We start from the raw sequence: 22,065 nt of genomic DNA, 5'->3' as shown, positions 1-22,065 counted from the left end.
AAGCGATGGGTTTCTGGCGTATTCCCTGTGCCTCTTCACGTTTTAAAACCTGCAATTCAGCCTTAGCCCACTTCGTCACATCCTGTCTCCAGTCTGTTAACGAGGGACATCTAGACGACTTCCAGCCAATAGTAATGCGTCTCCTAAAGAGCACCAACGCCAGGTCAAGAAATCGGCCGCCAATTTTCTTAGAGGCCGGTCCAGGACGTAAACCCAACAGACATAGAGATGGTGCCAGGTCAATTTTCATCTAGTATTCTTTCCAGTTCGCCCAGTACAGCCCTCCAACACTTCTGGAGTTCAAGGCAGTGCCACACCATGTGGTCCAAGTCGGTATCTGGTTCATTACATCTGGGACAGGTTCTATAGTCACCCCCATACATAAGACGTAGCCGATGCGGGGTGAGGTACGTCCTGTGAATATAGTTATATTATATGAACCTAAGGCGAGCGTTTCATGTAACCATTCGCAGATATGCCAGTACTCTCCGCCACTCTGCGTCAGTTAGTTCTCTCCCCATCGTCGTCTCCCATTTCCCCCTAAGTGACTGCAAGGGAGCCAATGTGCTCTCAATTTGGGCTCTGTAAAGTTTAGTGACAAGGTGTGAGTCTCCCCCGTGGTCAGCAGGAGGTTCAAGACTTCATGTGTTTCCGGTTCCACTTTAACTGTACTCCAACGTTCCCGTATTTGATGCGTTAGAGTTTGATATAATAGAGATTGCCCACCCGGTACCCCCCTCTCCTCGGTCATATCCACAAAGGTTCGCAGTCCTTCGTCTCGGAAAAAGTCTCCCAAGGATTCCACCCCTGCTCTTATCCACACTCCCAGCCCAGCTCCCGGTACCGGTCCCCCCACAGTATCCTGTGTCAGCACCGCCAATGGCAGCGTCGGGGAGTAAGCCACACCAGTTTCCATACGGCACATGCATTTCTTCCAGCAAGCTAAGGCTACTTTCGGCAGTACGTTTCCTGTCTGGGGGATCACCTGGCTTCCAAGCATTTGTGCTACAATCTGCTCTCTACTCACCTCAACGCCAGCAGTGACCCTATCTAGACGTCCCTCCCCGACTCACCACCTGGAGATCCACTGCAGCTGGGACGATAAGTAATAGAGTTAAAAATCTGGGGCTCCCAGTCCCCCCTCAATCGCCAGGCGGCAGTTCGCTTGCGCCCTCCATCCCAAATGAGGTCCCGTAGTAGTGTGTTCAATTCTTTGAACCAAGCCGGGGAGACGAGCACCGGAAGATTGGCGAAGTAATATAGGAGGCGGGGCAACACAATCATTTTGGACAAGGATAATCTGGCCATTGTGGATAATTTAAGTGACCTCCAGAACCCCACCGATGCCCGAAGTGAACGGAGCGCCCTGCCCAGATTACCTTCGCGGAGATCCCTCTGGTCATGGAATACCTAAATACCCAGGTATTTGAAAGTGTGTGGGGCCCATACACCATCCATTGGGCACGAGTGGGGTAGCTCTTCACCCGCCGTCAGGGGGAAAACATAGGTCTTACTTTTATTCAGTCTAAGCCCTGAGTAACCTCCGAACTCATCCAGCTTGTGCACCGCCCACGTCAAACCAGATGCTACTTCCCTCAAGTAAATTAGTATATCCTCTGCACAGAGTGAGATATTGTGTTCAGTCTGTCCCCCGCTCCACTCCTCTACCCCTATCCTCCATCCAAAACTGAGCTGCTAGTGCAAATAATAATGGGGATAATGGATATCCCTGCCTAGTACCCCTGAATATGGGATAGGCAGCCGACACTGTTCGGCCTGTCCTCACTCTCGCCATAGGCGCGGCATACAGCAGGTCTACCCAGCGCACCCATTCTTCACCCAGTCCCATCCACAGCATCACCACCTTCAGGTAGTCCCACCATATCGAATCGAAAGCCTTCTCAAAGTCTATTGACAGGAGTACTGCCCCAGGCGGCCTCCCTGCCTGTGGCATGTGCAGTAGCGCAAACATGCGCCTGAGATTCAAAGAGGTGTTTTGTGCTGGAATTAACCCGTTTTGGTCCTCGTGCACTAGGTTAGGAATATGCCGGACTAATCAATTAGCCATTGTTTTGCTTAAAATCTTAAAATCACAGTTCAGCATCGAAAGTGGACGAAAATCAGCCACCGATGCCTCACTGGACTCGAGCTTGGGCAGGGGGACCACTAAATCTTCCCTCAACGACTCAGGAAGGAGACCCTGCTGGAGGGCCTCCGCGTATAGTTCAACCAGCTGGGGAGCCAACATACTCATGTAGTTCTTATAAAATTCCATTGGGAGACCCTGTGCCCGGCGTCTTTCCCGCCGACAGTTTGCAAGATGGCATCCTTTACCTCCTCTAATGTTACTGTCCCCCCCCAGCGTGTCTCTGTCCTCCAACGCCAGGGTGCGCAGAGGCAGTAGGTGCAGGGAGGCACTCAGAGATTCTGCCATAGGCGCCTCTGGACTCCTATAAAGGAAGGCATAATAATCTCTAAAAGCATCACTTATGTCACCCGGCTTGTACATACACTCCCCCTTCATGTCTCGCACACTCATGATAGGTGTACCCTCCCCCTTGGGCTTCACCATCCATGCCAGCATCTTGCCCGATCTGCCCTCTTCTGCCTGTATCAAAGCCAAATACCTCTGTAGACAGTGGCAACGCAGATGCTCCTCAACCTGGGAGTAGGTTGCATCGCAAGGTTTGGGGGCTCCTTGAAGGGAACCACACCCCCATCCTCAGGGGCCTGCGTGAAGATCCTGTGCTCATGAAGAAAGAAAAATCCCCTGCTTGAAAAGACAGATTTGTGTTTCCCGCCAGAGATGATCTCCAATGCTGGGATTCATGTTTTGACCCACTCACTCACCCACAAGCTACAGAAATGTGTGTCATGTTGTATTAAGCTCTATGCACTATATGAAGGAACTGCAAGTGCAAAACTCTTAAAAATAACCAAACTACAAACTGGGTTTGCGGAGAACTGAAGTTGTTTCGTGCGGGCACAAGTAGTTAATTCAGAATATAAAGGTTTTGCCTTTAATTATGGCACTGTAAGCTTAGCCCCCCGCACTCCCCCATAGCCCCCCACCCTGTAAATCCAGACCTACAAACACCAGAATGCAGAGGAAATACCAGGACTGGATGTGCTCCTCACGCAAGAGGGTTGAGTTCTCCGAACTGGATCTTACTGAGCAGACACCCTGCGCTGCAAAGGTAGATCTTAAGGGACCAGTACACCCACTCGCAGACCCTCCACAGGTGCACGGTTACCCCCAGAGACAGACAAACAGAACAGTAACTTACTTGGGTTGAGGTTCTGTTCAAAGACCTGCAGTCCGAATTCAAACCTGGAGCCCGAAATCTACACAAAATAAACTAGAATTAACAACGGTAAGTGTCTCTGGCGATGCCACTTTAGGACAACATGCGATTTGTATTCACTGTTATGCAAATTAGTGTTTTATTAAGTTCATGCAAATCTTGGCAAGCATATGATAATACCGAAATATACTTTTCAGAGTGTGATAAAAGTAGGCGTACGAGGGAACCAAGTTTATGGAGCAGCTGCCTGTTTAGCGAACAAAGTAACTTGATCGGAATACATTCTGAAGACACCAGAGTTATCTGATCCACAGGGGCCAGATTGTTGGCTACAAGTATATTTATTGTTTTGCTTCTAATCAACTTCACCCAGAGACATCATGGCGCTAGAACCTAGGCAGTGAGCTCATGGGACGGAGGCAAAGGAGAACCGAAACATAATTGATTTATGAAAAAAGTGCAGTTTTCGTGTTTTATGGTAAAGAGGGTGTAAATAGGTTTGGAAGGCTTTTCCATTGTGTGGGGCCCAAAAGTCAGAGCGCTACCTCCAGGGCGAGCACATGGATGGAGGGAATCTGAAGAGGCAACAGGACATGTGATCTTGGCAATCTAGAAGGAATGTAGTGTTTAATCAAGTAAAATATTAAATTGAGATCAGTATTATTGGTGGGTAATGCCAGAAGTCTTGACATGGATTCTATTCTTAATAGGGAACTTTTGGGACTTGGAGTTGCTCACGTGAACGAAAGTGGGTGCGTTCTTGCCATTAAGATTCAGCAGGTCCTGTGAGGGAAAACAATATCCTCTGTTCAGAAAGGCGCCGAGAGCCTTTCTCTGGACGAGTGAACAGGCGTGTTAATATTAATGTTTTTACAAATTCTGATTGCCTGATATGAGACTCAATTTAAGTCAGAGCCACTGAGGCTGGATGAGATTGTGTCCAAAACATGGTGAAGCGGTTACTTCATTATATAGTTGCTCATGCATAATGACATATGTGCAAGCACACATTGCCACTTGGGCCCACCTACAAAAAAAGACCTGGGCACCACTGAAACGGTACTAGCACAAGAGGACTTTTTTGTATGGCCGAGTGGCCTGGCAGCAATTTGTTGCCAGGTCCTATAAATAATGAATATAAAAAAGGGACTGTGGAGGTTGGTTGGGGTGGGGGGGGGGTCAATGGAGGAATGAGAGGGTGAGGGGACAAGGGAGCAATAGCTGCGCCTGAAGGAGGTTGAGGTGCTTGACGCTGGACCTACTGATGCCCCAAAAAAGAAGCCAGGAAGAGATGGGTGAAAGCAATGGAGGACTTTGTGGATTGTGGGGAGGGGAAATCAAGGAGCAACACGAACCACATGGGGTGGTTTTGGTTGGGGGAGGGAAGCAGCTCACAATGGAGAAAGCTAGAAAACACATGCACTCTCATGGAGTGCTGAAAGAAAAAAAAAATAGTTCCCTAAATTGAGCAGTGGTAAGATACAACTTATCCAATTACAATGATGATAAAGAAATAATCTCTAAGGGAGGGACGACAGAAGAAGGGGAGGCACAACAAGATGGGCATGGGAAACAATCAAATAAAAAGCAAGCAAATAAGGGTGTTTACAAAGGCAGCCAATGGTAGGCAATGAGTTCGGCCAAAGCCCATTGTATGTTTGTTGGGGATGGGGGTGCAAGGTGTGGCCATTTTATTTGAAGGAGTGTTACGTACAATAGTGAGTCTGGAAAATTTCCCGAATTGCACAGCCTCATTACTCCTGAGCACACCTTTTCCTTTAGCCAGGCTCAAATTTTATTGAATAAGGATGCCTCCAGCCATGTAATGCGATCTTAAGGACATTGCCATTACCAATGTTCTGCAACTCTTCTATTTCATTTCAGTTGTTATTGTCCTTCACCCCTGGCATTTTCCCATTAAATTTTGCATTCCTAATTGAGTCTGGGCTTGAATTTGGATGGAAAAAAGGGGCTTTGGCATTCTCTGCCATCCAATAGTCTGCTGCTCAGAGGATTTCTCGGGTTGAAGCCCCATGTGCTGCAGCACTGTGAAAACTCTTTTTAGAGTTGGCATTGCTTGTGTAATCAAGGTCACAGACAGCGTACCATGGACCTCTAACATAGCTTTTTTGGGAAGTCTCAACTGGCTTTACTTAGGCAGTGCGTGCGATACACATGTCCTTAGACAAGAGGGAATGGCAAACACTTGGTTTTGCGTGTTTGCCATCTTCCCTAGCATCCTGAATAATCCAACATTTACAACACTTACAATGGCTTGGATAATTTGCTTTAGCTTGTGAGAGGCTGGCTCCATTCATTGACTTCAAGAATGGCTAGGTGAAGGCTTTCGGGGGTAAGGGAGTGGACTGATAAGGTGTTGAGATTGACGTGAACTGGCAAACTATCAGATGATAAGAGGGGGCCTTGTAGAAGGGGCATGCAATAAAATTAGCTCTCAACTGATAGTGACGCCATATTGATAGAGACACACACACTTTACTGGCAAACGAGGAGTGACCTCAAGCAGTCATACCTCAATGTATTTATACCCTCGGGCTGTGCCCCGCCCCTCAGGATGCATAGGTGCAACATTGTACTGTAGAGGCCGGGTAGCACTCTACACCCTCCCAACTTTTATTTAACAGAGAACATCTCACTTATACTCGGTGTGTACATAGTCTTTCAGTCTCTGGCTACATGCTGGATTGGGACAAAGACCATTCTTCTGGCTGTGGCTATTTCTGTCCTGTCCCCAACCGGTGGCGTGGCAATGGGGGTTTGTACTGCACACCCAATGGATACTGGCGCTGGCCCTCCTGGCACGTGAGCGTTGTCATGATCAGCCCTAGTGCTGCGGTCCAACACCACGGTGTAAGGGGCAATAGTGATGTCCTCTTCCTCTTGGCTCTTCTTCACAGCCCCAGCTAAGGACGATGTCTTTTTAAACCAGGACACATGGCGGGTTACAGTCATGTGACCCAGAAACACAGTGATGAGCATTCCTTGTAAGCCCACAACCGTCCACACCTCTATCTCAAATGGTGTGCGAAATATCCATCCTGGAAATCCAACATTATCACTGAATCTCTCACGACAGATCAGGAGTAGCTGTTCGCTGAGTCATGCTGGCTTTGTTTGTTTTTCTCCTTTTCTCCTGGGTGGCTTGGACATCGATTGCTGCGGGTTTCCACTGAGGTCTGGTAAGAATGAAATCTTAAGCAGCCCTTTGCATCATTAGGACCATTGGCTCACAGTTCGTCGTGCTATGAGGGGTACTCCGGTAAGCCCTTTAAAACCCATGGAGGCAGCACTCCAGGCCTTCTCTGTTGGCTACGCCTATTCGGAGCGCCCTGTTAAGGGTGCGCATGAAGTTCTCTACCTCCCCATTGGCTTGAGGCCACTGGGGGGATCACCTTCCTGTGTTTGATGTTAGTGATTGCAGGGATTCTTTGAACTCATGCCCTTGGAATGGGGGACCATTGCCAGTTTTCATGTCATTAGTGAGTCCCAATATGGTAAATACTTTTTCCAGTGCAGTCTTTACCTTGTAGAAAGTCCTAAACTGAATGACTTCCACCAGCAGATACCTGGTGTGACTGTATCATCACAGCAATGATCCACCCCTCCGGGAAGCTCCCAAAGTCCATGCAGATTTGGAACCATGGCTCTAGACATGGTTCTTCTGTGATCACGGTGGCCAGTGCCTGGTTTCCACTTGTGATTGACACACACATGACACTCCCTCACCTTTTCGTCTACCAGGGTGTCCTTGCCAGGGATCCACACTTTGTCTCTCAACCCTGCCTTCATTTTTACTACTTCCTGATTGCCTTGGTGTGCCTGCTCAACCACCCTGGCTTGGATGCTCTGTGGTATAACGATTTATCTTCCACGGAGCAACAGCCCCTTGCTGCTGGTGCTCAGCTTGACTCTTACACGCCAGAGTTCAGTCACCGTCCTCTGTTCTGTCGCCTCCAGTGCTTTCTCTGGCTGGCTGGCTGGTGTCAGCTAGGGTTGCTTCCACGATTTCTGCTAGAGTGAGCGCCTTTTGACAAGCATTGTGTTCCAACATTCTCACAAAATATTCTACCCCTTCATCTTCCTCAGTTTGTCTGGCCCGAACCCCCTGTGGGTGCCATGTCAGATAATCAACTTGGTGGTTCACTCCTGGGTGGTACAGCACATCAAACTGGTAGGATTGTAGTGCCACAGCCTACCGCTTAATGTGGGGCAGGGTTTGGCGCGAAGTCTCAGTGAACAGTGCCACCAAGGCCTTGTGGTAAGTGATGACCCTGAATCTTTGCCCACAGAGGTATAGTTGAAAATGGGGGCTGGCCCGCCTAATGGTCAGTGCCTCACGCTCAATTTGCGCATATCTGGTTTCAATGTCCTACAGTGCCCTACTGGCATGCACAATTGGGACCAAGGACCCTTCATTCTTTTCCTGCAGCAGCACAGCACAGCTCCCAATCCCAGTGGGCTTGCATCAACCACTAGCTCTGTCAAGTCCTTTGGATCAAAGTAGGCCATTGTGGCATCTGCAGCAGAGCTGCATTTAAACAGCGGAAGGCCAAGTCATCTTGGGATTCCCACTCCCACACTGCGTCCGCTTTTGTCAAAGCCCTCAGCAGCTCAAAGTTACTAAGTTCAGGATAAATCTTCCACAAGACTAGCCATTCTTAGGAAGCTTCGCACTTTGGTGGCAATCCATGGGACGGACGCTAATCTGATTGCTTCCACCTTCTTTGGGTCAACACGTAACCCTTCTCTTGAGAAGATATACCTAAAGAACTCAATGGATTCTTCACAGAATGAGTACTTCTGGCATTGTAGAGTCAACCCGCAATCGGCCAGTCGCTGGAGTATAGCTCTGAGTCTTGTGTGGTGTTCCTCAAGGGTACTGGTGAATATCAGAATATCATTGCTGATATTATTAACTCCTAAGAGGCCAGACAGGGTTTCACAGATGGGTTTCTGAAACACCTCTCATATACAATCAGAGACCCACATGGGTTGAAAATGTTGTGCCACACCAGCTGGCCGGATCTAGTTCCCGTTGTGGTAGCAGCATTTAAATCCAACTTGGAAAACCATTGGGCCCCAATCCATTTGTATTGTAGGGGTGATGTGTTGTTCTCTTCGGATTGCTTCATTCGGCAAACTCATGGCCACGCACAGCTTGATGGCTCCTTGGACTTTGGCGTCATCACCAATGGCAAGACCCCAGGGGTGGGGCCCATGACCTTCTTGATCACCTCCTGCTCCTCTAAACTTCTCAGCTCTTCCTCCACCTTTGGCCTCAACTGGAAAGGGACCTGCAGGTGTTGAAGGGCTGTTGGCCTCACAATGTTATCTATGTGCAATTAAATCTGGGTTCATTTCAGTTGTCCTAATCCCTTGAAATGTTGAGGGAACTCCGGCATTTTGGCGGCGGCATGCGATTCATGGACTTGCCGGGAAAATAAAACGAGTTCCAGGTCTTCAGCTGTATGACAACCCAACAGCATACCGGTGTTTCTATCGATATGAAATAGGCCTTTCACTGCTCTGCCTCGCTCACCACTTCAACTCCGACTGCCCCTTTCAAAGGCAGAGGCTCTGTGCCACTGTGCGTGCAATGTACGTGCTTTTGTTGGCACCAGCTTGGGGCGAAGCACCAGCCAGTTAAACTGGGATAAGTCCATCAATTAACATAGGCTCCAGTATTGATCAAAGCTCTGACGAACGTGCCAACTATCTCCACCGAGCACATTGGTGGCAGGGGTGTAGCTTCAGGGGTGGGTGTTTGGGGTGTTACACCCCCCTAATAAATGTATTTTATGTTAAATAGTTGGGTACAGGTGCATTCATTCGGGTATGGTGAGGTACTCATCAGATTTACAAAGTATTATTATATAGATACAGACAAAAATGCACACTCACACTCTTCCTCCCTCTGTTTTGCAAGTCTTCAAAAATGTTGGTTATTTTACCACATCTTGTGTTTTCTCTCTCCTGGTACCACCCCCCCAAAACCGTATGCTTCTCCCTTTCCACTGCCCCTTAAGCCCCTCTCATGCGCCCTGCTGGTCTATCGTGTACTTTAACATTGTATGCCAAAGTGATTGTTAGAAAATCAGAAGCTCACACCCCTCCAATCTTAGTGACCAAGCTACTGTAATAGGCCTTATGAAAGTGAGGAAAGGCCTACTCTGGTCAATATACAATGTAGAAGAGAAATATACAGACATGTACATCATTCAAGAAAAGGATAGGCCCCAATCTAGGCAAGATGCTAAACTGGAGTACAAGGACAGAAAGGAAGATGAAGAGAGGGGTCAGGTGCAGGGCAAAGTAGTTACAGCCAGTCCTCGCATGCCACATATAATTTAGATGGACACACTCAAGAGAGCCTTAGCCACTTTCTGATACCAAGGATGGAGGGAGGTGTAAATCATGACACACCTGTAACGGGAGAGACAAGATGCCGGTGCAACTCAAGGTTGGCAGGAAAGGAAGGCAGATCATAAAACTTCAGAGCCTGGTAGTTGCGTAGGGAGGATACACTGATAGAATGTACAGGACGAGATCTAAGGACACTGTGCTCATTAGAGGATATCTACGAATGTTATTTACGTCACAGCTGCATTTTTTAGTAACAAGTAGTCAGATGCGTTATTGATAACCAGTGCTTGTGCAAAGAATGAAAGTAGATAACTATAACTAGCTACTATTTTAATTAGAAATATGATTAGAAGCATGTACGTAGTGAACCTATAAAAGATGCTGTTTGTAAGAATTGAATTGAGTGTGGTTTCAGTTACACAACTGGACTGTACTCCCGGCCGTAATTTTTATAAACTTATTACATTGCTATCAGAATTGTGTCACTTCTTTATTTCTTACAAATTCAACTACATTACGCGCGATTGGTGGGGCCTCTTACGGTTGCTTTCTCGCCCTGCGAAGGAGATAGTGAACACTTCACTGTTGTCATCATTCCCCTTCTTTTTCTTTTCTTTTTTTTCTTCTGCTTTTTGTTATCTTATCCCTTTCATGCGGTGCATAGACCTCAGTTTCCCGGCCACTTATGCATGCTCGCTGCATGTTTCTTCCCCCCTCGGTGACAGGCCTTGCAAATGCGATCTCAAGGGCAGGCCTCATACTACTCGCAGCTCGCTGGCTCAGTCAAAGTCTTGTCTGGGCAGCCTCCAGCGCTCATGTGCTGAAAAGCAACCCAGGCCTCCTACCCTCACCCATTGCCTCCAGAGGAGTGCAGCTGCACATGCAGCATGGTGTGTTGATGCCGCCGGTAGGTGGCATCATGTCGGTGGCGTCACCCACTCTCTTCACAGCAGGATTTCCCCACGTGTGCCAAGGAGCCGGGGACTTGGACCCTGGGCATGGGAACGTGGCACCGCAGGTTGCACCGTGCAGCCAGGACCTCCTGCGACAAAAGCAACACGGGGCACTCGCATTAACTATAACTAGCTACTATTTTAATTAGAAATATGATTAGAAGCATGTACGTAGTGAACCTATAAAAGATGCTGTTTGTAAGAATTGAATTGAGTGTGGTTTCAGTTACACAACTGGACTGTACTCCCGGCTGTAATTTTTATAAACTTATTACATTGCTATCAGAATTGTGTCACTTCTTTATTTCTTACAAGCAGGATTTCCCCACGTGTGCCAAGGAGCCGGGGACTTGGACCCTGGGCATGGGAACGTGGCACCGCAGGTTGCACCGTGCAGCCAGGACCTCCTGCGACAAAAGCAACACGGGGCACTCGCATTCAGGTTCAGGGCACGTCACGTAGCTCTCCTCGTTACCAATGTAGAAGGGGCATGCAATGCAGGTAGGCCCCAACTGATAGTGACGCTATACAAACGGGGGCACGCACTTTATGGTGATACGAGGAGTGACCTTGAGCGGTCACACCTCCGTTTATTTATACCCTCGGGCTGCGTCAGGCCCTGTTGCACGCAAATCGAGTAGGAGGGGTCTAAATGCACTGATCGGTGTCAAGAGCACTCCAAACCTTGCGGTTTGTCGAACAAGTGTGCAGAAGTTGGATTGAGATTTATGGCTCAGAAGCCATCATTTGATGTTATCAAGACTTGGGCTTACCAGGAATAAGCAAAGCCTTTTACCGGATATATGCATAGTCAATACAGATAGTGATAAAAGATTGTTTGGATGGCAAAAACGAAGGATTATGAGGAAACTTATCTAGACTATACTACAGAGAGGATCAAGGATGATAAATCACTACGATAAGGAATATGTACATATTTCTATTCTGATATTCATTCGGATTATCATTTTGCATTTGAACAGGGGTTTCATTGAGTCCTTGAAGTTGTTTTTTTCACCTGTGAAGCAAGCCTTTCTACTAATTTCGGTGTGTATTTGCCATGTTCATCATAGCTAAAAATAGGTTAAAAGGAATCTTGGTATTCATGAATAACGCACTCTTACTATTCCAGCAAATACCAAAGAGGCGCATAGAAGCATATCAGAACTGTCTTGTTATCTGTACATCTTCACTGAGCCAAAGTAAAGATTACTTTTTGTTTCAGGTAACAAATGTTGAAAGGTATTACAATATAATATGTCAAATAAGGGGTTTTCAGAGTAATTGCTATATGGGTTTTGCATCATAGGTCTCCTTCCCTGCTGTCCCTTTCGCTTCCTTCCCTCACCTTATCACCTCAAGCTTCTGTGCTGTAACAGCAATCAGAATTGAGACTGTCTAGAGGTGGACCCTATTGAGCAATGGACCGACCCGGAGGTATTTGATTACGCGAGTGTTATGGGCTCTCAGGATGCAAAAGTGCAACATTGCATTGTAGAGGCGTGGTGCGATCGGGCAGCAGAAATGCGCACTAGACAACAGGGATTTTTCTTTTTTGGTAATGGACATTAGGGGAGCGGCCCCTTGGGCAAGGGCTCCTCCCCAGGGGTGCAAATACTTTTCAGGCCATTTCTGCCCCCTAGGGGCAGATCAGTCTAATATAATTAGGCCGATCTGCCCCCAGGGGGGACAGAAAACCCCCTAGACACCAGGGATTTTTTTTTTTTTTTTTTCATTTTATGTTTAGGGAGCGACCCCTTGAGGAAGGGTCGCTCCCTGAGGGGCCAAATTGTTTCTAGGCCATTTCTGACCCCCTGGGGGCAGATCACCTTAATATAATTAGGCTGATATGCCCCCAGGGGGGGCAGAAACCACTAGACACCAGGGATTTTTTTATTTAAATGAACATAAGGGGAGCGGCCCCTTGGGCAAGGGCCACTCCCCAGGGGGGGAAATAATTTTTAGGCCATTTCTGCTCCCCCGGGGGGAGGGGCAGAAACCACTAAACACCAGGGATTTGTTTTTTGGCGCCAATGTCACGCAGGGGGAGCGACCTCGTAGGCAAGGGTTGCTCCGGGGGGGGGGGGGTTTAGGGAGCGACCCCTTGAGCAAGGTCGCTCCCTGGGGGGCCAAATTGTTTATAAGCCATTTCTGCCCCCCCTAGGGCCAGAGCAGCCTAATATAATTAGGCTGATCTGACCCCGGGGGCAGAAACCACTAGACACCAGGGATTGGTGTGTGTGTGTATGTGTGTGTTTTGTTTGGGGGGTGCTGCCCCTTGGGCAAGGGTCGCTCCCCATGGGGGCACATTACTGTTGGCCATATCTGCCCCCCTTGGGGGCAGATCGGCCTATTTTTGGAAGGCCAATCTGCCCCTAAGGGGGGCAGAAAGCCCACCAGAGAACAGGGAAGGGAAGATTTTTTTTCAAAATAAGAGGGTGGGGTATGGCCAAACCCCCACCCCAAATAAATGGGGCCAAAGTTGTTCTGCCCACCAGTGGGCAGATGGGGCAATTACCCCCTATCCACACCCCAGGTGGGGCAGAAAGTCTACTAGATGGCATGGAATTAAAAAAAGAACAAAACATAGTGGGGTGGTGGCTACCAACCAGTATGGGGCTAGTTATGCCTCCACCCCAACTGAAGGGGGTAACAGTCTTTCAGCTCTCCCCTCGCACAATAAAACATTTTATCCCACGGCAAGAAAGAAGAAATTTGATTATTTGGGGTTTTGGTTTTACATTTGGGCCATGAGACCATCGTAACTCTCAAAATCGTCCAACTTGGAATGGTGAGGGCTGCACTTTATTGACTTTGGGGCGCTGCCATGTAGGAGAATCCACAAGACCCAGACACATCTGAAAACTAAACATCTGGTTGAGTCCAGGGTGGTGTGCTTCACATGCACCCGCACCATTTTCTTACCCACAATGCCTTGCAAACCTCCAACTTTGCTGAAAATCACACATTTTTCCCACATTTTTGTGATGGAACCTTCCGGAACCTGCAGGAATCCACAAAATTCCTACCACCCAACACTGTCCCATCTATACCGATAAAAATTCTGCTACACTTGTCAGCCTAAAAATGTTTTTTTTCAAACTACCCTTTTGGACCCGCTTTGGTTCCCCCTCATTTTCGACATGTTTTTGGCTCTTCCCTGTCACAGGCACTTGGCCCACCTACACAAGTGAGGTATCATTTTTACTGGGAGACTGAGGGGAACGTTGGGTGGTAGGAAATTTGTCCCGGTGCAGTGATCCCACACAGAAATGTGGGAAAAAAGTAATTTTTTTAGCTAAATTTGAGGTTTGCTGAGGATTCTGGGTAAGAAATCATTGGGGGATCCACGCAAGTCACACCTCCCTGGACTCCCTCGGGTGTCTAGTTTTCTGAAATATCTGGATTTGGTAGGTTTTCCTAGATTGCTGCTGAGCCCAGGACCAAAAACGCAGGTTACCCTTCTCCCCTAAAAAAAGGTAGTTTTGTATTCGATAATTTTGATGTGTCCAGATAGTGTATTGGGGCATTTCCTGTCACGGGCACTAGGCCTACCCACACAAGTGACATATCATTTTTATCGAGAGACTAGGGGGCACGCTGGGTGGAAGGAAATGTGTGGCTCCTCTCAGATTCCAGAACTTTCTGTCACCGAAATGTGAGGAAAAAGTATTTTTTTAGCCAAATTTAGAGGTTTGCAAAGGATTCTGGGTAACAGAACCTGGTGACAGCCCCACAAGTCACCACATCTTGGATTCCCCTAGGTCTCTAGTTTAAAAAAATGCACAGGTTTGGTAGGTTTCCCTAGGTGCTGGCTGAGCTAGAGGTCAAAATCCACAGGTAGGCACTTTGCAAAAAACACCTCTGTTATTTGGGGGGGAAAAGGTGATGTGTCCACGTTGTGTTTTGGGGTATTTCCTGTCGAGGGCGCTAGGCCTACCCACACAAGTGAGGTACCATTTTTATTAGGAGACTTGGGAGAACATAGAATAGCAAAACAAGTGTTATTGCCTCTTGTCTTTCTCTACATTATTTCCTTCCAAATATAAGACAGTGTGTAAAAAAAATGTCTATTTGAGAAATGCCCTGTAATTCACAAACTAGTATGGGCACCCCAGCATTCAGAGATATGCAAATAACCACTGCTCCTCAACACCTTATCTTGTGCCCATTTTGGAAATACAAAGGTTTTCTTGATACCTATTTTTCACTCTTTATATTTCAGCAAATGAATTGCTGTATACCCGGTATAGAATGAAAACCCACTGCAAGGTGCAGCTCATTTATTGGCTCTGGGTACCTATGGTTCTTGATGAACCTACGAGCCCTATATATCCCCGCAAGCAGAAGAGTCCAGCAGACATATCAGTATACTGCTTTCAAAAATCTGACATTGCAGGAAAAAGTTACAGAGTAAAACATTGAGAAAAATTGCTGTTTTTTTTACCTCAATTTCAATATTTGTTTTATTTCAGTTGTTATTTTCTGTAGGAAACCCTTGTAGGATCTACACAAATTACCCATTGCTGAATTCAGAATTTTGTCTACTTTTCAGAAATGTTTATGTTTCTGGGATCACACCCATTTCTGTCACTGACTGGAAGGACGCTGAAAGCACATAAAAAAATCGTAAAAATGGCATATGTCCCAGTAAAATGCCACAATTGTGTTGAACAATTGGGTTTTCTGATTCAAGTCTGCCTGTTCCTGAAAGCTGGGAAGCTGGTGATTTTAGCACCGCAAACCCTTTGTTGATGACATTTTCAGGGGAAAAAAAACACAAGCCTTCTTCTGCAGCCCTTTTTTTTTTTTTTTTTTTTTTTTTTTTTTTAAAAAGAACAACATTTTCACTGTGTTTTGGCTAATTTCTTGGTCTCCTTCAGGGGAATCCACAAAGTCTGGGTACCTCTGGAATCCCTACGATGTTGGAACGCAAATTTGGTGGGTAGCTTTTGTGGACAAAAAGTTATGAGGGCCTAAGCGCGAACTGCCCCAGATAGCCCAAAGAAGGCCTGGCACAGGAGGGGAAAAGGCCTGGCAGCGAAGGGGTTAAGCGACCACGCTGAATGCTAAATTCAGATCCTTCTTTATTCGGAGCGGTTCGTTTACGAACACTGGAGATTCTTGCGGAGTCGGGCAGCCGGACCGCATGTAAGTGGGATTATCCTGCCTTCACGGATTGTTATCACCTGTTTAATACTTCACGAGAGCATATTATTTGTGATGTTTGACCACTGCTTTTATTTACCGCTCTTGCAGTCAACCGTTTGTGTGTAGTTTTGTTTGTTTTACTACTGATTTTTTTTAACTAATTTGGACACCAACCTATGTGTTTGTTTTATTTTTGTACCGATGTTTTGCCGTAACAGTAGAATTGAGTACCCTCTGTGACTAACTCACTTCACCTTGGTTGCTTGCTGTTCGGGTATTCATCTTTTTGCATCACTCTGCATTTAATTTCACATGCACAGATGGGTTTATGGTACACTGGTTCGTTTTTTTACTCACGAATTCTGTTGAGCACCGTTTTATTGAAATCTCACTGATATCACATGGCAGTTTGGGGACACACTTTGTGGCGTGTGTGCCTTTAAATACTGGCACATTTTGCCTTGCTTGTATCACTCATAAATTACCTTGAGCCCAGTCTTCTATCATTATGCTTAATTGCCATTACTCGGTGGGAGTTAACTTATTTCTACTGTTTTTTACACCAACTTGCTTGGCGCATATTTACATAATTGCTGTATACCTTTAAATACCTATTAGACCCCCAGTGTTTTCCTCGTAGAAGAGCATTCACCTTTGTTGGTATTCACGGGGGTTGTAATTCCGATCATGGCTTTCGTGGCTTATTACATTGCATGGACTGTTGCACCTCTTTATTAGTGTGGTAGATTGCGTTTTACCTCTATGCATCGTTTTTTTGGACTGTATAGGTCTTAGGCTGCTATTTTAGCATGGTCTCGCTTTCTCAAACCCTTTTTTTCATCTTCATATTTGCAGGAAACGTTTCCCCTGATGAAGAGCTTTTACCCGAAATGCATTGGGTTGCATTATGAACTGTTTTGTTAAGATTCAAGATTGTTTCCTTTGGATTTCTTTTTTATTTTTTTATTTCACTCGATCTTCAGTCGGAATGACTTGAGATGAATATACTAACAAAAAAAGAATCATGATCAATACACAGAATTGTTGAATGAACACGGGTGGCTAATTGTTATACTGATGAAAGGTTTATTATCCCTTTGAAGAGTGCATTAGGGGGACGTTCCCCCAGACAGGGGGACATCGCTGCTTGTACTTTTGGTTTGCCCGCCCACGGATCAGAGGGCGATACCCCTTTTCCACCTAGCTTACCAAGCTAAGCATGTGGATGTGGATTGAGAGTTGAATGAATGTGAGCGCAGATTTTGCCATACTGGTGTCATGTAACAGAGGGAAGTCACCATACAACTTACGAGGTGCCACCATCACCGTTATTCCCAATGGCAGGGGCACCTTCATACCATTGTGCTTCGTACAGACCAATATTGCATATTAATAATAGAAACCAAACTACTAGAGAAAGTCTTAAAAAGCAGGTTGGTATCGAAACTTTGCACCTTAATTAACAGTTATCAAAGCAGCTTCATTCCAAGCAGAAGTGCCAGGCATTGTCTGTGTAAGCTTCAACTGGTACTAACGCAGACCCATAAATTGTAGGGAGATGCGGCTTTTCTCTCGGCCGATTTCCAGAAGGCCTTTGACACCGTACACTGGCGCTTCATGTTTAAGGTGCTTCAGAGGACGGGGTTTGGCCTGAACTTCCTAAGGCCCAGGAATACTCTCTACTCACCCTTGGGCCCAGGTCCATGTAAATGATGTTCCTTCGATCCCATTTCAGATATGCTGTGGCACACGCCAGGGGTGCCCTCTCTCACCACTCTTCTTTGTCTTAGTGGTGGAGCCCTTTGCAGGGTGGATTAGGCGAGAGGCCGGTCTCTGGAAATTCCGGTGGCCCAGAGACCCTGAAGACACAGCCTTCTTATAAGTAGACAAAAGGCAACTTCCTCCTAGTCTCACAGCACCCCAATAGCTCTATCCCAAGTATCTTCCATATGTTACAGGTGTATGGTGATGCATCAGTTCTTGGGGTAAATTGAGGAACATCAACCTACATGCCACTTTGTTAGTGACCATTCACACAATGCTACATATCAAAATAAAAAAGTCCCCAATCCACCTCAAATACTCTGGCATTATGATCAAGTCCAACCCAGATTTGGGTTGGAGCCTTAACATGGCCCCATTGCTGAAAATGGTTCGCCGGCACCTTGGCGCCTAGGTCAAGCTTCCACTGACCATAGTGCTATGAAGAGCTCTTTTCAAAATGGCTACCCATACTCGCTTCATCAACAATTGTTCCAGACACTACACTATTTCCTAATGCATTTCTTGTGGGTGGGTGGGATCCCATGTGTCATTCCCTAAATGCACACAGGCCATTTATATTGGTGGACTAGGATTCCTAACCTTCAATTTTACTATTAGGCATCTCAATTAATTTCCCTGAATGACTGGATCTTTTGTGAGAGGGGGAAAAGGGCAGTGTACCAGGAGCTACTCATTCTGGAACAGTTTGACTTGTACCCTTTTGTATGGTGCTCTGGTTCCCCATGTCCCCCTCCCTCAATCACTACACTTGAGTGTTGGAAAGTTGTAACCAAACACATAGGCTGGCAGGGTAGGGTGGCTGCAGAGACTCTTGTGGCATGTTACAATACTTAAAACAATTGTCAAGACTGCAAGGCTTTCAGGCCTGGGACCTCATAGGAGCATCCAAGAATAGAGACGTCTGGCGAATGACCATATGAAATCATTTGAACAACTAATGGCAGACTTTTTTCTCCACAGGGGCCAGTTTTCAGGTACCTGCAGCTTGAACTGTCCTACAGCTGAAATGCGTTTGATGCCTGAATTCCACTCCCTGGAGGCAAAAATAACAATGGATCAAATCTGAAGGAAGGGTATATCCCAACTTTCTAGATCAATAACCATCAATTCTCCTTACCCATTCTTGATCCTTAGAGAAAAGTGGGTCAGTGAACTTGAAGTCCAGGATGATGAATGAGTCAAAGTGAAAATGGCCCCAAGAATGATGACTTGGACTCATAGAGTTCAAATTCCTCCACAGAGTATACATTCACCCCTTCAGTCTATGGTGGGCAAGCAGACCCTGCTCATAGACCTGCTGGCAGTGCCTAACACAGAGGACACTTTCCTGCATGCCATCTGGGGTTGCCCAATCATTTCAAAATACTGGGCAAGAGTACATAATTTAATGGACGGCATTTTGGGTCACACCTTCCTATTAGATCCCGTTGGGGATTACAGATGGTTGGAAAGACGGCCATAGTGCACGCTTACTGGTTGGGCTGGCTAGGAGATTGCCAAACATGACATTGCCAGGAAGTAGCAAAATGTTGTCCATCCAATCCTATGTGGGTGGCGGGGAGGCATGGGAGTGGAGGGGGTAGGGGTACAAAGCTAGAAATTGCCCTGCTTAATATCAGTGGCTGTGGTCCAGATGGAAACAACAGAGACACCTTCCTGATAGCGGTTTTAGTGGGTTTACACGGTTACATAAACTATCTACTATGGGAATAGTCAGATGCCTGTTCAACTTCTCTTTCATTTGGTTGGAAAGTGTATTAGATTGACTAGTGATGGTAATACTCTATATCATTTCTGGTCGCGTGTACCCTGCTCTCTGTTGTGGAAAATGAAAATGTAATATTATGTTAAAAAAAAATGTGTCCTTGGACCATAATTTATATGCTTGATAGTGAAAAAAGACTGTTTAGAATGATTTGCTAATTGCGATTTTCTCTTGGTTTGGGTAGGCTCACAGAGTCTGTAGCAGAAAAAGAGGTCAACAGTGCTGAGTAAGCATAGGAAGACAGGGTCCATGTCGGGTCAGCCTCAATAACACAGAAGTGCAGAATCGATAGCAGGGGGCCCTTCTATGACACCGAATCCAAGTATACAGTCTCCTGCCTTTATGTAGCCCACCTCTCGTTGTGGTGGTGCTTTCACCAGGCCTGTCACAGTCTTACAAGACCGAATCCTGTGCTTCTTCTTTTATTGTGCTTCTTTGTTTTCAGTCCTCTGTCTGTACTGAACCATTGTTTACCCAAGAGTTCAATATACAGCGCGAGAGTTTCCCTACAATACACAACGGTACAAGCGCTCTAGCTCAGTCAATTTCAAGGCAATAAATCAGAAACACGTTTTTAAATCTTGAATAACATCTTTATGGCTCTCCTTCTACCCAACTAACATGACCCCACCCCGCGGGAGAACCTTCAGAGTAGGCCGGTGCATAATGAGTCGTACATAAAGCCGCTAATTTCTAGAATTGAGGAAAAGCAAGCCTATTTAAGGCAGCTAATGGCATACATAGCACCTAATGTTATCTCCTTGAATTTATGCCCATTTGTGAGCCAAAGGTGTTGCGCGATCAAAATCCAAGCACTGATCAGGATGTTCATAAATATTTATTCATTTTGGGCCCCAAAACCTCTTTGTGGAATGATGTGATTTACAGAATGTAAATCTCCAACAACTTCCATACTTAACAACCAATATTTCTTGAACTCAGCTACTTTCACAAACGCTCTCAAGGGATTGGCAACATATAAGTGGTAAGATTCAAATTCGCCATCACTCACATTCCTTACCTTGCTCTTAGAGGTGGGCAGGATTTTGGTGGCACATGCCTGCCAGCTCGCCAGCAGCTGCATGGTGGAGCCCCTGAGAAGGGAAGAGCTGAACAACGGCCTGACTTGAGGCTGCTACTTTTCAGCTCCGGGCATCTATATGGTTTTTATATGGAGGAAATAGAAAACAATTCCTGTCAATAATTTAATGATTTTCCGATGTAAATACATAACAGTCCAGAAGATAACGAATCCCATGACACTTCATTTTATCTAATGGCCCTTCAGAGAGGTTTGTTATGTTTTTTACATGAAATGTTGTACATTTAGCGTTTAAAACAGTGAATTAGTGTAATTAAACATCTGGTGGTCTTTTACAAAAATATGTGTTTCTAAGGACTGTGAGACTAAGTGTCAGCACTCAGTCATTAGATCTGGCTTGACACAACTTTCTGGAGTACCACAGACAGGAACTGCTGTGGTTCAACCGAAATGTTGGTTCACCCAAGTACCACTTTTGATTTGGCCAAAGCTGTAAGCTTCCATAGAAAGAGTGCTGGTGTTCCAGCTGTGATCATTTATCAAACTGCTGTGCCAGGGGTCTTTATCAAGTCAAGCTATGGTGTTACAATGTATCCCTTTAAGTAATACACATGCCAATATGATGCAATATGTCTTCTAGATAATTAGATAATGACAGTGTTTGTTCTTCTCCGGCAGAAGCACAGATGGGTGGAAGGCAGTCAGGAGGAATGTGTTGCTATATAGCATTTCCAGCCCCTACTCCTTTCCCTGTCACTAATCATCATCTTCAGAGATACCATAATATGTCAGTCAATGCTTATTTTGCAAAAGAATAGATGTCAAGGCCCAAAGTTTTGCACAGAAGCCTGCAGCTGGCGCAACTGAATGTCGGCATGCTAACTCCACAGCAGTAAGTAGTCTTTATTCCACCTCATGCCTCTTTTATCACCAGTTACCTTGTCACTGTTTTCTGTCTATCGTTTCCTCCTTCTTTCCCCTTTTCTGTTTTTCCTCTCACTTGCTTTCTCTCACTTGCTTTGGGTCAAAGTCTGAGGAGGAAAAATAAGTGCCAGGCCCCAAAAATGAGTGCCCATGGGCCCAACATGCAACCGCCATGTAGCTTGTGTTTCCATTCACAATATCAATAACCTCAACTCAGGATCCCAGTTTTGATGCCTGTTATTTCTGTTGCCACCTCCCTGTCCGCAGTTACCAATGCCTCGGTTTAGTTAACTCTCGAGATCACTGGAAGTACTTTCAGGACTCCGATGGAATACATTTGAATTTTTATGTACAGTGGAGCTGTGCTGAATTACCATTTTACAAACATGAGCACCACACCACGAATAGAGTCACTTACAGAATGTCGGATTTTTTTTCTGCTATAACACTCTTCGATAATACTGTCACAGTAGTCCGCAATCATGACATTACCACAAATTTAGAAATACATTTTTAAATATGTTTTTCCACATTTATTCCTTTGAAATTAGCACCAGCGTTTACCTTGTGTTATGGTACTAATAGGCAAGGAATGCAGTACGTTTCTGTGAATGCAAAATAGTATTAAACACACCAAAAACCACTTTCCACACACCTCACCAGCTATTTTTCAGCTTTCCACATACTCTAATGACCCCACCAAAGTAGTATGTCATGAATGACAAAATACACCAAATATTAGACATTGCTTTTCTA

General features: G+C 45.9%; 1 protein-coding gene across 1 annotated transcript in view; it reads right to left on the bottom strand.

Moving 5' to 3' along the window:
- Window positions 1-22,065, bottom strand: part of FLACC1 (flagellum associated containing coiled-coil domains 1) — a 245,081-nt gene that overhangs the window by 166,649 nt on the left and 56,367 nt on the right. Inside the window, exons 2-3 of the mRNA XM_069226071.1 lie at window positions 20,365-20,499; window positions 3,288-3,345 (exon numbers count right to left, since the gene is read on the bottom strand). Of these exons, the coding sequence (XP_069082172.1) occupies window positions 3,288-3,345; window positions 20,365-20,499 (193 nt within the window). The remainder of the gene's footprint in view (window positions 1-3,287; window positions 3,346-20,364; window positions 20,500-22,065) is intronic.

The sequence above is a fragment of the Pleurodeles waltl genome, chromosome 3_1 (genome assembly GCF_031143425.1).
Source record: "Pleurodeles waltl isolate 20211129_DDA chromosome 3_1, aPleWal1.hap1.20221129, whole genome shotgun sequence".
In the NCBI taxonomy this organism is placed as follows: Eukaryota; Metazoa; Chordata; class Amphibia; order Caudata; family Salamandridae; genus Pleurodeles; species Pleurodeles waltl.
The sequence above is the reverse complement of the archived record's forward strand: the minus strand, read 5'-3'. Positions and strand labels throughout refer to the sequence as shown.